At 57.7% G+C, this 16,529-nt stretch overlaps 1 protein-coding gene across 2 annotated transcripts in view; it reads right to left on the minus strand.

Annotated features, from left to right (window-relative positions):
* CACNA1G (calcium voltage-gated channel subunit alpha1 G) overlaps nucleotides 1-16,529 on the minus strand; it is a 62,931-nt gene that overhangs the window by 37,846 nt on the left and 8,556 nt on the right. For both annotated transcript variants that reach the window (XM_027094400.1, XM_027094399.1), the window contains exons 4-9: nucleotides 16,378-16,475; nucleotides 14,161-14,320; nucleotides 13,388-13,688; nucleotides 13,143-13,235; nucleotides 10,170-10,953; nucleotides 7,899-8,275 (exon numbers count right to left, since the gene is read on the minus strand). In XM_027094400.1, coding sequence (XP_026950201.1) covers nucleotides 7,899-8,275; nucleotides 10,170-10,953; nucleotides 13,143-13,235; nucleotides 13,388-13,688; nucleotides 14,161-14,320; nucleotides 16,378-16,475 — 1,813 coding nt within the window. The remainder of the gene's footprint in view (nucleotides 1-7,898; nucleotides 8,276-10,169; nucleotides 10,954-13,142; nucleotides 13,236-13,387; nucleotides 13,689-14,160; nucleotides 14,321-16,377; nucleotides 16,476-16,529) is intronic.

Consider the following 16,529-nt stretch of genomic DNA (forward strand, 5'->3'; position numbering starts at 1 on the left):
AGAAGGGCCCCAGGAGCTCAAACTGGCTGAGGTCAGTGGGCCAGTGGGGAGGAGGCAGTGGGAGGAGAACTCCCGTGGAAGGCATCCCCGGCCAGAGCGGCGTGAGCAGAGGAGCAGAGGAAGGAATGTGCAGGGCATACTCCAGGACCAAGGATCAAGTGTCTGCCCTGGTCAGAGGGTGGGAGGGACCACTGGGGAGCAAGGCTGCCAGGTAGGTGGGGCCCAGCCAGAATGGCCTTGACTCCGCTCCACGACTTGACTCAGGCTGGACTCGCCTCTGCCCACGATGCTGCCGTTGAGGCTTCTGGGGGGAGGGGGGAGAGGTGCAAAGCAGTATATTAAGAAGATTAATCTGCTGCAATAGTGGCAGCGTGCGGATGGCTTGGAGAGACAGAGATGGAGACCAATTAGGGGATACTGCAGCGGTCCAGGCGCGAGGCCTGAGAGCCAGCTCTGGCAGACAGGGATGTGCCTTTTGCAGGGAAGGTGCAAGGCGGGGACAAGCCAGACCAGACCTGAGGGGAGGCCTGTACGAGTCACCCCAACCCTGCCAAGCTCCACCTTCGCCCCCCATCTCCTCAGCTGCCACCTCTTCCACGGACCCTGAAATCTCTGCTCCCCAATTCTGACTCCTCAGCTCACCTCACCTCTGCCTTTGACAGTCCTGCCTGCTGATTCCACACCCAGAAGAGGTGGTGCAGGTGGGCCGCAGTGATGGGGTGAGTGTCACTGGGTCAGTGGGGCCTCCCGCCTTCTCCTCCTTCCCCAAGGAGGTGTGGGAAATCAGGGCACGCCTGGGCGGCAGGAGGTTTCTAGGAGACCTCACAGGCCTCATCATACAGGCCTTGCCGTCCCCCTGGAAGCACTCTAGCTTGCAACGTCGCCTCTCAGCACGTTCTTCTCGCCCCTCGTGCCCGCTGGGCCCACTGTTAGGTGTCACCGTGCTCCAGTGCCTCGTAACCAGCAGTACTTTAGCCCCTCCCCGTGGTCTCCTGTCAGCTCCCCAGAGCCACCCCAAGGGAACACACAAGCCAGGTAAGTGCAAGGCCCCCACAGTGCTCGCTCAGCTTGCAGAGTCGACCCAAAGCTTCTGGGACTTAAAATTTTGGACCTGTGGCCCCTGCCCCTCGCTCGCCTGCACAGTCTCTCGGCTCAGCTGTGGTGGACCATTTAAAGGCTGCCCTCAGGCCACAGACCTCAGAGGGCTCCTCCTGTCTTGCCAGCTCCAGCCCAGGTAAGTCCCCACCCCCTCTGCCTCTCTGCTGCAGCTGTCGAATTGCTGAGCTCTGCTAGTCAGGAACCTGTGCTGACTGGACAGGAGAATACCCTGCTGGGGGACCAAGGGCTGCTCTGTGCGGGGATTCATCTTCCTCTATTGTCGGATCTCCACCTTTCACCCCCAAGAGCTGCCTCAGACACTTTCCCTCTCCTCGGCCCCCATCCCCACTCCCAACCTGGCCTCCTGCTTCATGGGGCTCCACTTCCTGCCCCCAGGCAGCTGTGTGTCCTGCAACCTACTCACCTCTCTTCCCTCCTGGAAGGCAGCCAGCCCCTCCTCCATCCCACACCCGCCCACCATGCTGCCCTGGAATCCATTTCATTCCATCAGTTGTCCCTGTTTCCCTCACTTCTCCAGTATCACTTCCCCTGCCTAAAAGCAGAAGCCTTTGCATAGATCCGGGCCTATTTACGCCTGAACCCCAGGCCCCACCACTCCAGCTCTCTCCAAGAACCCTCTTCCCAGCCCTCCTCTTCCGGATGCCTGGACAGGACCTGAGCCTGCTGCAAGCCCCCCCTGCCTGATGACTACCTCCCTCTGCTTCCCTGACCCTGTGTGGGCCACCTCCTGCCCTCTTAGGGCTCTTCTCCCTCTCCCGCTGCCTTTCTCCCCTCAGGCCAACATTCCTGAGTTCAGCAGAACCCACATCCCCCCTGGTCTCCCACACACCCCCCATAGCCCCATCCTCCATCTCCCACCTCTCCAGATGTCACTGGGGTGTGGACAATGCAAAACAATCTCCTTCCAAGCCTTGGTTCCTCACCCAGAGAGCCAACCTGTCTGACAGCCTTCCCGGGATGGCCCAGGGCCAGCTCCAGGGCAGCAAGTCCAAAACAAACCCTCTCACCTCCTCTCCCAAACCTGCTCCTTTCCCGACCTCCCAGCTCCATCCCTCTCCAGGATTCAGTTTTGGAACCTAGGAGTTATCTAGGATTTATGCCTGCCCTTCATCCCTCTAGCAGCAGGTGCCCGGGCCCACAGACCTTGGCGATGGAATGGCTGTGCCCCCACCCGCTCGTCCTATTCCCCCTCCGCCATACTGGGGGCCCTCATTGCCTCTGATCTGAGCGATAGAAATAGCCTCCGGGTCCCTCCCCCAAACCAGCCCACACCTAACTGGAAGCTCCAGCTCCCACAGCACTGCTGGACTCACTTCACTGCTGCTCAGACAACTCGGGGTGGGGTGGGGGAGGCAACACGACGGCCCTTCAGAGCATCCTGTGCCCCCCTGTGCATTCCCAGGCCAGGCTGCCAGAATGCCCCCCCAGTCCCTCCACCGGAACCCTCTGCTCCTGGCCTTAGCTGCCAATCCCACTTATCTTTCAAGACCACCCTCAAAAGCCACCTCCTTCAGGAAGCCCTCCGAAATCCCCCATCTGGGCGTAAGCATCTGTCCTCTGTCCCCGGAAGTCTCCCTTATGGCATTTGGCATAATCATCCGTGAAGCAGAATGACTTTTCTGCTGGAACCTAAGTTTCTTGGGTGCTCCTGGCACCGCCCCCACCCCATTCTATTATTCTATTCTAACGTGCTGTGCACAGGAGGTGCTCCCCACGTTTGCTGAATTGGGGGAGTCTTAGAGCCAGATGACACCTGGAGGAATGTGAGCACCCCTTTTGCTGGCCATCTCCAAAACAGCACCCTTCTCCCTCCCACCTCTGGAGGACCTTTGAAAGTCTGGGACCAGGGCAACTGTGAAAGGTCATCCCCCCAGGTCTTGCTTGGCCCTCAGCCCCAGCTCCTCTGCCTGGAGGCCAAGGACTCCTGGGAGGCCCAAGGAACAGGACAGGTGTCTGTAAACCCCTGTCCTCGAAGGCCACACTGGGGTATATCCATGCCTGTGTCTATCTTCTGGGAAAAGGGTCCCAGCTTTCAGCAGAATCCAGAAGGAGCCCGTGAATTCCCTCAAAGTTAAGACCTACCGCATCTGGACTCTCCCCCACCCCACCCCACCCCACCCCACCACCAGCTTCCCTTGCCCTGAACAGCTGACTTCACTCACTTATAAATAGAAACGCTCCCTGGACGTGTATCTAGAGTGTCAGGATGGGGAAACAAGCAGAATCATCACCTGCCCTGTCCTCCCCTGGCCTGAAAGGCTGTGAATTCGGGACCCTCCCTCTCTCTCCTCTGCAGGCCAGGAGACCACTGGGCTGTGTGCCCTCCCCACCTCCCCACATGCTGTTGTCCCTCTTCTAGAATATGAGGTTGGCCCCTGCCCTCAGCAGCCCCAAACCAGGAAGGGGGTGATTAGGAAGCTCCTGTGTCCTTAAGACCCCATTCTGGAGGGGCCTCGCCCCCCCCGCATACTCAGGCAGAGACAGGTTCCAGGAGACAACCTCTCTTCTGTGCTCCAACAGCACGCTGGATGTCCCACGGGCACCTTGTATGCAATGCCCTCCAGCCCAACTCTGCACAAGCCCCAGTGCTTGCCCCTGAAGCGGAAACCTGGGTGTCATCCTCGCCGCCTCGTCCCCACAGATATCCAACTGGTGTTGAGGTCTACAGATTCAGCTACCTGCCAGCTCTCCCCGGCACTCTTCTCTCTGTCTCCAGGGACAGAGATGTATGAACTGGCCAGACCACTGCAGTAGCCCTCTGGTGGGCCTCCCTGCCTCCTGTCTCCCTCTCCCTTCTACTCCCCACGTGGCTTCCGGAGGCCTTTTCATAGAACAGAAACACATATCATCGACCTGCTTAAAACCTTTTGGGGGAACCTGTCACCTTCAGGATAAAATAAATCCAAACTCCTTCCTATGCCTCTCAGGACCTAGCTCTGAGTTTTTTTCCAAACTCATCTCTTGTTACTTGCCCATTCCAGCCCCCACCCAGTGCCCTATTCGTTCTGAACTCCTTATAAATCTCTTCATTTTTTGTGTCTGGTGCCTCTGGCCCTCCCCCATGCTGTGCCCTACCCTCTACCCTTCACTAGCTACTTCCCAATCTCCATTCAAACTCAGCTCTTAGGTCATGTCCTACTGAAGCCCTCCTTGAATCCTTTCCCCAGTCTGGGTCATGGGTGACTCCTCTGTGCATCCTTTCCAAGCACGTATTACATCAAGTTAGTGTGACGTTTACTTGTCGGTGAGGTCTTGGAGAGGAAGGACAGAGTGCCCCGGCCCAGCGTTGTACTGGAGCGTCTGGTTGTGCACCTCTCTTCCCAGCCCCACATGCAGTGACATCACATTGGTAGCTTGAAATCAGCCATAGTAGAAGCATTTACACCATGGAAATTGGCAAATCCTGTAAACACCACAAATCAGGACAATTTTTTCTTTTTAAAGGGCTGGTTATTAAACATTTATCAGCATGCCACTGCTTAGGCCCAACTCTGATGCACAGAAAATGTGTGTGGAATGGATGGATGGATGGATGGATGGATGTATAGTTCACAAGCTCCCTGTTCCAGGCACCGCCCCCTAGTGGGTGGGGCACACACAAGCCCACCCTCCATCAGATCACACTTCCTATCTGAAGTTATAGTCTTGCTCCCTCCTCGGAGTCCTGTGTCTTTGTCCTCCTCACCAGTCTCTCTGCACAAACTACCTGCCACTTCTCCGCCAGCTGGTGGGTTAAGGGGTGGGAAAAGCAGGAGAGTGTGGACAGCATGTGGCCCACCTCGGGCAGCGTGGGGTATGACAGAATGGATGCTACCTTGGTCAAGAGGTTGGTAGAGAGCAGCAGGTTTTCCTGTTCTAGACAGGAAAACCGAATGATGGGTAAGATAGGTGACAGTGGGAGACGACAGGTCTGGAAAGGGCACCAGCAACGGGCTGGGCTCCTCCCCCAGGGAAGCACCAGCAACACCCTCTCCAGTGTCCAACACCAAGATCGGTGGATACAACTGCCTCATGAAGAGCACTGCAGGAAGCCATGAGCCTCTGGTCCTCGCCTCTGAGCATCTGCAGACGCTCTTCCTTGCTGTGTCTCTCAGCTCTCTTGCTCAACTGGCTCCTCCTCTCCTTCATCTGAGGCTCCACTGGAGCCTGCTCCGTCTATCCTTGTTTACATCAGGGTCTTGGTCTGTCTTTGGCTCCCTCTCTGTATCTGTCTGTGTCACCCCTACATCTGTCTGCGTCACCCCTACATCTCTGTGCCTCCACCTGTCTCTGTCTCCTCCCCGTGAGTCCCATCTCCCTCTCTATATCTCTGACCTTCTTGTCTCTGTGTCTCTGCCTTCCCGTCTTTTTATCTCTCTCCCCCTGGGTCTCCATCTTGCTCTCTGTGCCCCCATCTCCCTATCTCTGTCTCTCCCTCCCTTTCTCTTTCTGTCTCCCTCTGTGTATCCATATCCTCCTCTGTGTCTCTGTCTTTCGGCCTCCATGTCTCCTTGCATCCTTCCCTGCTCCCCTCAGCCTGCTCAGGCTCAGGGACCCAGATGGCGGGACATTCATGCCGCAGCGCCTGCAAGCACAGGGCCACGGCTGCTTCTGGGATTTTCTACCGCTCCCAGCCCCAGAGCCTGCCGGGGCCGCAGTCAGTCCTCTGCCTGGCCTGCTGGTGACTCTCACTCACCCCTATGGGGCCCTCGGCAACCAGGTATTGGGACAAACTCCTCCCTGGAGCAGACATTGTGCCACCACTGAGTGGGGACTCCCTTCTGCTGAGGACTTGGGAGGCTGTCCCCCGCTTTCCTCAGGAGCTTGGATAAGGAGATGTTGCAGGCACCGTGACTGCTTGCTATGACTTCTTCCCCAAGGGGGTGTCCTTCCTGATGTCTAACTGAAAGCCCTCTTGCTGCAGCTTCATCTGCCCTCAGTCTCTGTGACTCAGCTTCTTTCCAGCACACTCAAAGCCGCCACCAGCAGCCGAGGAGGTGCCCCGGGGGGAGGGGCATCTGACCACGGCCAGAACTGGGGTAAGGGAGAGGAGGCTGGGATTCGGGCTCGGGAGCTGGCGTAATGGGAGCTTAGGAGCTGCCGCCACCTGGATTGCGGCAGTAGAAAATGCCGCCACAACCAGCCTGACAGAGCAGAGCACCTCTCCCCAGGAGGCTGGCTGAGCAGGCGTGAGACGCACACACCCACGCGCCATGCGCCCAGACACAACACGCCCACCAAAGTGCCGTACTCCCCACCTGCTGACCCTGCAGCCGGTGTCCTGCCCCGCCTCCACCTCACCTCCATAGGAAAGGAACAGGGTATAGCCGGCTGGGTGGGGGTCACTGAGGCAAAAGGAAGGGGCGTCAACATGGTCGATGGCGATGTGGGAGGGGCTGGGGTGCACCCGGCTGGACAGGGCAACTGGGGTAGGAGCTGAGTGGGGTGGACGGTAAGGGAATTCAGAACCCCCTGAAAAGTGAACATCGCACGTTTGCTCCAGCCGGGCTTGGACCTAGGATACCCAGCCTCGACCCAGACCCAGACCCACTCCCGGCACTGCCCCGTGGCCACGCCCAGCGGAGCCCAGGACCTGCCCCATGGTTGCCCCACCCCTGCCACACCCTTGCGTGCGTGCGTGCATGCGTGCGTGCGTGCCCACTCCACACCCTCTGGCTCCACGTGCCTGTACCCATTAGGTTGGGGCAGTACCTGGCTTCGGTCGGCACCAGGGAAGGTCTGGCAGCCCCGACCCTCCCTGAGCCCCAGGACAGTGAGAACACCCAGGGGAGAAGAGCACAGAAGGGCCTGTGAACCGCAGCACCTGCCTGCTGGCCTCCCTCGTTTCCCGAGAATCTGACAAGGGGGTGACCTGGAAGGCCAAACTGGGGGGAAGGGCTGCCTTCTGAAAGGATTCCTGTGGGGGATGAAGCCAAGGCCGGTTGTGAGGCCCCATGGTACCTGCTCCCACCTCCAGTGTGGGAGTGGGGTCAGTGGGGTTCCCCAGGCCACCCCTTCTGTTCTTGCACAGCTCTGCGAGAGAAGACAGCCTCCTCCCCCTCAGCGCAGATCCCATTGCCTGCAGCCGTCAGCTCCGCAAAACAAGCCTGCTTCCTCTTCCACATGACAGCCCTTCAAATATTTGAAGACAGCTCGCCTGTCCCTGCTGAGCCTCCTCTTCTCCTGACTAAACATCCAGGTTCTTAGAACGATTCCTCAAGCGTAATGGTTTCAAGTCCCCTCACCATGCTGGGAGCTCTCTTCCACCTAGAGCCGCCCTCCCCGTTCACAGCACGGCTCCTAGAACAGAGGCCAAGAGCAGATGGCCTCCCTCCCTACCCCGCCCAGGGGCAGGCTCCAGCCCTCCACTCCTCACCTCCACCTGCACAGCCCCCTGCTGCCTCCAGTCAATCACACCCCTAATTACTGAGTCCGGTGAATGCCCGGGGGCCCAGCCCACCCCCTGTATGTGACTTGTCCCTCCAAAAAGGCCTTGCCCCCATCTGATGCTCATCGCTCATTTAAATTCTTTAAAGCCCACCTCCTCTCAGAAGCCTTCCCAGATGAAACACACCCAGCTCAGACCCTGCCCCTGCCCTGGGCAACCTCCACACTCAGAGACTGTATGACATTCACTGGCTTTCATGCTCCAAAGAGACCCCCGCATTGGTGCATCTCCCTCCTGTCCTCCTCCCTGTCATGCAAGCTAGCAGCATGGAGAGGAGACCGAACATGGGGTGGGAGGGGAGGAAGTCAGAGGGTCCCCAGCCCAGGGACCGTGCCCTTGCCCGTGTCCCTACCTGCTCGTGGTATTCGATGCCCATGCTGAGTGTGTTGACCAGGATAGCAATCATGATTCCCCGACCAAAGTACTTGCTGTCCACAATCTTCCGAAAGGTGTCACAGACCAGCCTCCAGAAGGCCAGCACAGAGTTGGGCTCCACGTCCAGCCCCAGGCTCCGTCGACGCCAGCTGTGGGGATTCTGGCGGTCACCGTGCTGGGCGTCCTGTGTGAACTCATAAACTGCCTCGCTGTCTGAGTCAGGCATCTCGTGGCCGGCGAGCTCCACCTCCCCTGCCCCAGTCCGGACACAGTAGGGACAGCTGTCTGGGCCACAGGCTCCACTGTCTGCCTTCAAGCAAGGGCTGGAGATCTTGCAAGAGCTTTGGCAGGCGCCTGGGACAGGAGAGTAGAGGTTAGAGACTCCAGGGTTTCCAACTTGGGGTCACCCTTCCCTCAGAGTGTGTATAAAATGAGTGGGGGAGTTTGGGATTCTTTCAATGATGGGGGTGCTAGGCACTTGGTGGGCAGGGGTGCTGAATGACTTGCAATGTGGGCAATCCTGAGTAAGAGAATGCCCCCAAATGCCAATAGCATCCCACTGACAGTCACCGCTGGTTGTCCTAGGGTTCGTGCCGTTGACCTAGGAGCCTTCAGGGAGGAGCCTAGACCATCTTTCCTTCCCAGGGAAGCCAGCCCTGCATTAACACTGCTTTAAGTAGCATTTTCCAAGGGTTCCTTAAGACACACACCCATACATGTGTATTCATGTATGTTCTCACACCAGACACACGCACATGTGCACTAGACACACACTCGCATACATGCATGTACTGTGTACACACGCATACAATTTATGAGTCACACACACACAGCCAAACACAAGTGTGCACAGACCCATACATACCACACGGTGCACGCGTGCCAGGCATGTGCACACATGGGCGTGCACACACACCAGACAAGAGCACCACCCCGTGTGCACGGACACGCACCTATACACATCAGACACGTGTGGACACATGCACATATGAACACCAGACATGTGCATGCAGACGGGCACATACACACACCAGACACCTTCATGCGCGCACACACACACACACACACACACACACACACACACACCCCAGACTGCGCATGTGCACAGTGACCTATCCCAAGACGCCAATGTCGATTTAAATACAGCTTTGACCGTAGACTGTGAGAGCCGAAAGAAACCTCAGCGACTACCCAGAGAAAGCATGGATTTGAAGACGCCTGGCTCGGGGCCCAGCCCTTCCGCCTGCATGCAGGAGGACATCAGTAAACACCACTGACAGCTGTGATGGTCCCAGCCCTGCCTTTTACACAGAAGGAAATAGAACCATGCGTGTGTGCGGCTGGCTGGCGCCCCTTGGCAGGGTAGTAGAGGAGCTGGCACGAGAACCCTTCCCACTGCGTTCTGTGGCGGCACCTTCCTGTCCCAGCCCACATTCCCACAGAACAGCCCACAAATATCCCACTTCTCCCACGTGCCACATCCTTCCTGAAACACAGGGCCTGGGCTTCGGCTACAGCGAGTCTGTCTGTGGAGGAGGGTGTGCCACCCTGCCTGACTGGGGGATGCCCCCAGGGGCAAGCAGCTCCCTTCCCCTCGACACTGGGTGTTCCACCCATCAGCCTAGCAGCCCCTGAGGACCTGCTGCACCAAGCCCCAGGTCTCCCTATGGGGACGGAGTGACACTCATGTTTACAAGAGCGCCCTTAGCACGGGACGCGGTGCTCACCACAGTCACATACCATTTCCCCTCTGAACCTGCAACGAGGACTATAGAGCCTCAGAGTCAGAGGGCCCCGACTCCACCCCTCACCAGTGGCACGGCCTCGGGCAAGTCACACAACCTCTCCGAGCCTCCTTTGTCTCATCAGTAAAATGGGGATGATAAGGAAGTTTATCCCTTAAGCTGCTGAGAGGCTCCAGTGGGGTTTTGCCTGAGGAGCATGTGACAGGCACACAGCAATCCATCACAACTGCAAACAGCACAGAGCAGAGCACGTAGCACGTGCTCATTACACGACAGCTGTTGTTATTACTACAGTGTAGGAATTATGATTCCCGTTTTAACAGATGAGAAAATTAGGGCTCAAAGAAGCGATGTGACTCGCTGAAGGTCCCAACGCCAAGAGTGGCAGGATGGGAATCCAAGCCCTGTCCTTCTGACTCCAGACGCCCCAGTCCTGGCTGGGATGGGATATCACCCGGTCCCTGGGTGAGGGGCACCAACGTGCCTCCACCCAGAGTTCTCACCTGTACTCTGCGTCTCCAGCAGCTTGTGCATAGAGCTGTAGGGCCTGGGTGGGATGTTGAGGCTGGTGAGGGTGGGGGGTCCAGAGGTGGGGGCCACCTCCATTAGCGCCTTCTCTTTCAGCATCTCTGGTGGAGGGCTGGTGTGCATGGTGGGGTACACCTTCCCACTGCCCACAGTCCTGCCCGATGCTTCCGACGGCGACCTGGGAGGGGGTGCCTGGCAGCGGACTGGCTCCAAGTGGCAGTCAGCATGGTAGAAGCTGTGCACAGACTCTGCACCCCCCGGAGGGCCCCCGGAGAGGGCGAGTGTCGAGGGTGGTGGCAGCATGAGCCGGCGAGACCCATTAGCATCCTTGTCCTGGATCTGTGGGCTGGCCCGGGGGACCCGTAGCGTCCCGTTGCCCAGGTGGTAGTGGTGGTGATGGTGGTGGTGATGGTGCACCAGGTGGTGGACAGACGGACGGCGGTGGGAGCGAGGGCAGCTGCCGCTGGGCTGGGGCTCCTGGCTCCCGCGGGGAGCTGGGCTGCTCAGCAGCCCGGCCCGCACGCCCGCCGCCCGGGAGACTTGGGCCAGCCTTCGGGCTGCTTTCCGGAGGATGTACACGAGGTACTTGAGCAGCTCCTCATAGCAGCTGCCCGGCTCGGAGAAGCTGGCCAGGGTGCTAGCGTTGGACAGGAACCGCACGCGCTGCTCCCGCATCAGCTGGCTTTCCCGTTGCTTGGTCTCTGAGAACTGCGTGGCAATCACCACCAGGCACAGGTTGATCATGAAGAAGGAGCCCACCTATTGGGGTGGGGACAGCAAGAGGAGACAGCCTGAAGGACAGGGAGTCACAGTGCCAGCCACCGAGTACAGACTGCTCCCTATGGGCCAGGCGCTGGGCTCAATGATTGTCCAAGCGTCATCCTGTTTTATTCTCATAACAATCTCAAGAGGGGACACCTTTACTGTCTCCATCTGACAAGTGAGGAAACTGGGGCTCAGAGAGGTTGAGGAATTTGCCCACGATCATTCAGCCCATGCACAGCAAAGCTTAGACTTGAACCAACCTCTATGGAATTCCAAGGCATTGCCATTGATCATGAGGTTATCTGGCAAGGATATCTCCCAGACTCCCTGCCCCTAAACATGCCCATCCTCCGAGATTCTGAGCACCCCCTCCCCAATTCCCATTAGGAGTTAGGTAAGGCTGTGGAAATGAATGCTATCTTGGGGACGTGGGGTTTTCACGTCGGGTTGAGCTTTTGAGATCTTGGCAAAAACATTGTTCACAAAACTCCTGCTTCTAGTCCCAAGTCTAGCTGCGTAAGCTTGAGTGCGACCCTTAACCATGGGACCTCGGTATCCTCGTGACCACTGGCCTTGGCCTTTCCCCTCCCCCAGCTGGGTAATGGGCTGAACCCTGAACCCTGCAGACTAGCCAGCTTGCCACTCTGACTTGGCCACACTCCCCCATCTCCACCTCCATGCCTCAGTTTCCCCCGGGGTTCTGGGGTGGCAATTGCTTGGCTAACAAACCAGAATGAAGGTAATGAATATTTATGGTGACGAAGCAGATTTTTTTCCCTAGCTTGTGTCCTAGTAATTATGATAATTAGCTTCACTAGTGTGATTCCAGAGAGCTGTTTGGAAAGATTTTTCATGGGGTGTGTGGGAGGGTGGAAACAAGGCCCCTTACCTCTCTGTCTGCTTCCTTCCCACTCCCCAAGCCCAGGGAGAGCTGAGTGGTGAAAAGATCCTGTGAAAAGGTCACGAAACCACTTCCCAGAGGTGCTGGCCTTGCCACCCAGGTGACGGTGGGGGGAAGGGAACAGGCCCCTACGCTTCCATACCAGGGATGGTTGGGGGTGGGGCGTCGTTCTTTCTCAGGGACACCTCCCACTCACCGAGAGGTCTTTATTCTGACTCTCTGGGGCCTGCCTAAGCCCTGAGTAGATCTTAGTCTCTTTCTCTCAATATCTGTCCCTCTGTCTGCCTCTGTCATTGGCCTCTTGGTGACATGGAAAAAGGGCTGGATTTGGAGTCGGTGGCCTGGGGTTGAATTCTCAGCTCCAGTGACCAAGCCCTCTGAAGCTCAGAGTTCTTATTTAGGAGATGCGGCCACAGTCCCTGCACCTGCCACCCCACAGGGGGCTCTGAGGATTAAGCAGGCAGCAGACGTGACAGCGCACTTCAGCAGCGACGCTCAACCCAGCAAGACTAACCCACAGCACATGCAAAGCACCTGACGGGGTCAGACAGATGAGGAAATGTCAGCTTCCTCATCTGTAAAACGGAGACAACAACAGGCTCTTGGTGAGGATTAAATGCACCAGCACATGAAAAAGTGCTCAGAGCAGAGACTGGCACATAGTAAATGCTCAATAAATATTAGCTATAAGTGGTAGCAATTAAATTATTAATCATGAATGGTAGTGATTAAATATTGCTACTTTTTGCCTCTGTCTTCTATCCTCATAAAGTCTTGGAACTTCTGAGCTGGAACAAGAGATCACACAGTGTTTCTCAACACCAAATGATGGGAATCGGGGTGGAACAATTCTTCGTTTGCAGGACTGTCATTTCAGGGTGCCTGTTATCTACACCCTACCCCCCCAGCAAAATGCCGGTAGTGCTCCCCTAGTTCTCGTAAAAAACAGGACCACCCTTTGCCATTTCCAAATGCCCCCTGGGAGAGGCGGCATCACCCTGGGTTGAGGACCACCCATTTTAATGATGAGGAAACAGATGCCCAGGGTGGGGCTGGGGGGCCTCATAGGGAATGACTTGCCCAAGATTTTAAGTGGTGGTAAGTGATAGCCCTTGACCTTGGATTACCTCCTGACTCCTCATGACAGGTGCCTTCTGCCTGTGTCTCTATGGGACTTTTCCTGAGAGCTAGAACTTCAGGCCAAGCAGGTCCCCTCTCTGGACTCCCCCCACCCATTTCCCCAGGATGCCCCATCCCCACAGGGGCCTGAGGAATCACTCACGATGATAAGGAGGATGAAGTAGATGAAGTTGTAGAAGGAGTGCGCGTCCATCACAAAGTACATGATGTCGACCCAGCCCTCCAGCGTGATGACCTGCGGAGGTGGCAGAGGGCAGGCTGTTTCTGGGCCCCCTAAAGCCTCCTGCGGTCTCCTCTGGAGGCCCTGACCCCATCCCAACCCCGAGGACAAGCACTGCAAGCCGGGACTGTGTTCTGGGGACTCTCCCAGCGCCCAGGCGGCCCCACCTGGAAGATGGCAATCCAGGCATAGCCGATGTTGTCGAAGTTGATGGCGCCCTTGAAGGGGTTGTGCTCCCCTGCAGAGCAGTTGGTGTAGTACTGGTTCCAGTTGACACAGGTAGTGTTGCTGGAGCTGTTGTAGGCCTCGTAGTCCAGGACACAGGGCGGGCCGCCACCCCCGTCCCCGCGCAGCGTGGGCACACTCCTGCAGGAGCGCATGCCGTTCTCGCGAGGCTGGGAGCAGATGAAGGGGTTCTCATCCTCGTTCTCGGTCTGGTAGTAGCGCTCCAGGTCCACGCTCAGGGGGCTGCGGAGGAAACAGGGATGAGGCTGAGAGCAGGGTTCTCGGGGGACAGGGCCCAGACAGGGAGAGCTGGGTGGATGAACTGAGGCATACAGGGCGAGCACTGGGAAGGGGCAGGGATGCATGGGTGCAGATGGGGTGCGCCAGGAGCATGCAGATTGAGGGTGAAACTCCAGAGTTGGGACGTGGGAAGTCTCCATCCTAGAGCAGAGGTTCCCAACGTGGCTGCACTTTAGGCTTTTAAAAATCCCCACGCCCAGGCTGAACCCCACACCCACGAAATCGAAATGGGCAGTGGGGAGAATGAAGGCCTTGCCGTTGTTTAAACTCCCCAGGTGACTCCAGTGTGTAGCCAAGATTGATAACCAGATATGTCACTAATAAGAGAACAGATATGTCACCAGCAACAGGAACTGAGGGAGGTCCCAGCCCCACAGCCACTCCCAGGTCACCTCCCGGCCCATGTGCCACTCACAGGCTGAAATTCTCGGGCAGGAAGCATCGGTTACGAAGCAGCCCTGCCCACAGCTGGACGCCAACGATGCCAAAGATGAAGAAGACGAAGAAGCACAGCAGCAGGACGTTGCCCAGCATGGGCAGCGTGTCCAGCAGCAGCGTGACGAGGATGCGCATGCCTGTGGGGGCAGAAGCCACGCTGGGGGTGCCAGGCTAGCCGGGCTAGGCTGGCTGCCAGGGACCTGGCAGCACTCCCAGAGGGGGCCCACTGGGGCCTCTGAGGCTGAGACAGCCCGGCTCAAGCTGGAGGGAGACCAACAGACACTGCTAACTCTGCAGGCAGCCCTCGCAGCCCCTAACCCCTACCCACTATCCCTCTTGGCCTGCCCACACCAGTCAGAGCACAGTACCACCAAGGATGAGCAGAGTGGCCGCAGTTTCCAAAGCATTCTCCGGCACCGCATCCCACTTAACTCTCCCAGCTTCATCACAGAGCTGATATCACCCCAATTTGCAGATGAGGGTTGAGGCTCAGAGAACTAACATGACTTGTCCAGTACCACAGAGCTGCTAAGTGTAGGTGCCAGGACTTAGACAGGCTCTCTGCTTCCGCATCCCACTCCCCAATACACACACACACACACACACACACACACACACACACACACACACACACTCCCACCCTACATCCTAATCACCTGACCTTTCTAAGTTATAGACGCCAAAGTCATTGGGGAAACCAAGGCAGAGAACTCCAGCAAGGGCGTTAGCAGGCAGGAATTTCCCTTTGAGAGCCAAGCCCTCCGCAGGGGCCAAGATGCCCTGCGCTTCACCATGGTGCTGAGCCCCTCCCTGAGTCTAGTATGTGCTTGGTCCAGACCCTCACATCAGGACCTGAGGACACACAGGTGGCCGTCAGTTAACAACCCCTTCCACGGGGAAAGCCACCACAAACATGCCCCTAAGATGCTGTTAGGGATACTGCCCTCCCTCCCCATTCCAGATCTAGGACATCTAAACTAGCCCCCAGGCCACCAAACCCTTGTCAAGCACACAGACCTCTGGTGGCTAGTTTCGACCCCCAAAGTGACACTCGTGGCCCCCTGACCCCTCCAGGGAAAAAGCTTCTAAGCAGCTGCTAACTACTGCTCCTGGTGACCGAAGTGGCCCTGCCCCGCCCCTGCCACTCAGTCCCTCTCCCCTCTCCCCTCTCCCAGCCCCCTTCAGCTCCTCTGTGCTCCAGCTGAGATCAATTCCTCAGGGTTTGCATTAAGGGAATTACACCGAGTAGTTAGAGGTCTATAAATCTGCCAGCGATCACCTGGGGCGCGAGAGGAGGGAAGACATGCCCCTCATCTGGGGTTCCTGTTAACACCAACAGACACCAACGCCTGGAGGACACATTGAGCAGCTCTGCCCACCCAGACACACACACACACACCCCACAGGCACACACACAGGCACACACACAGGCACACATGCACACGCAGCAAAGGGGGCTACTGCTGCATCAGACACTGAGCCCCAGAAACGTGCCCCCACCCACCCCACTCCTGGGACGGCAGCAGAGACCATCTGCAGCTTGTGTAGGTTGGGGAGTTGCAAAGGGGGCCTGAGAAAGGGTGGGGGGCGGGATGCAAGGGGAGCTGGAGCTGCCAAAGCCTGGCTGGCTCAGAAACTAATGCGGTTTAATTTAGATAATTGTCCCAGCAGTCAGTTGCTGCAGAGGCTTGGAAGGGTGTGGGAAGAGGAAGGGGACACAGCGGGAGGATGAGGTGTGCAGCGGCCTTGTCTTGAGAGAAGTCATGCTCGGTGTGGCCGGTGCTGTCTCACCAATGAGAACCAGACCGCGTGAGAGGCGGTTCTGGCTAGAAAAGGCCCTCCCACTTTGCACCCACTCCTCCTGGCCTGCCAGCCTCTCCACCCTGCTCCCACCGCCCCCATTCCACCGGAGGGAGGGTGATCTAGCTGAAGGGAAGGGGTCATCTGAGACATTCCTGAGACTCTGACCTAAAATCAGGCTGAAATGAGGGGGAAGGGCCGCAGCCCGGGTGGGGGTTCCCTTAGGCTCCAGCGACCCAGCTCCCCACTGAGCCCTTGTCTCAGGGGGCCTGCCTCAGTGTTCCAGGCCCGCATGAGGCCTGTGAGTGGCCAGGAGGTAGGGGTGGGGTCTGAGATTCCCATATCTCCTCTTGGGGTTCTCCGCCCAGGGGCCGAGGGCTGAGGGGTCACTCACTGGGCACCCGGTTAATGGCCCTGAGCGGTCGCAGCACACGGACTGTCCTGACAGCTGAGAAGCTGACGTTCTGCAGGTCCAGCGAATACTCCAGCATCCTGCAGGGAGGGGCCCAAAGGGAGGCCCTTTGAGTCTGAGGCCGCCGTGGGGGT

This window comes from Aethalodelphis obliquidens, unplaced genomic scaffold, assembly GCF_003676395.1.
Source record: "Aethalodelphis obliquidens isolate GAN/ISIS:26980383/991018 unplaced genomic scaffold, ASM367639v1 scaffold89, whole genome shotgun sequence".
NCBI lineage: Eukaryota > Metazoa > Chordata > Mammalia > Artiodactyla > Delphinidae > Aethalodelphis > Aethalodelphis obliquidens.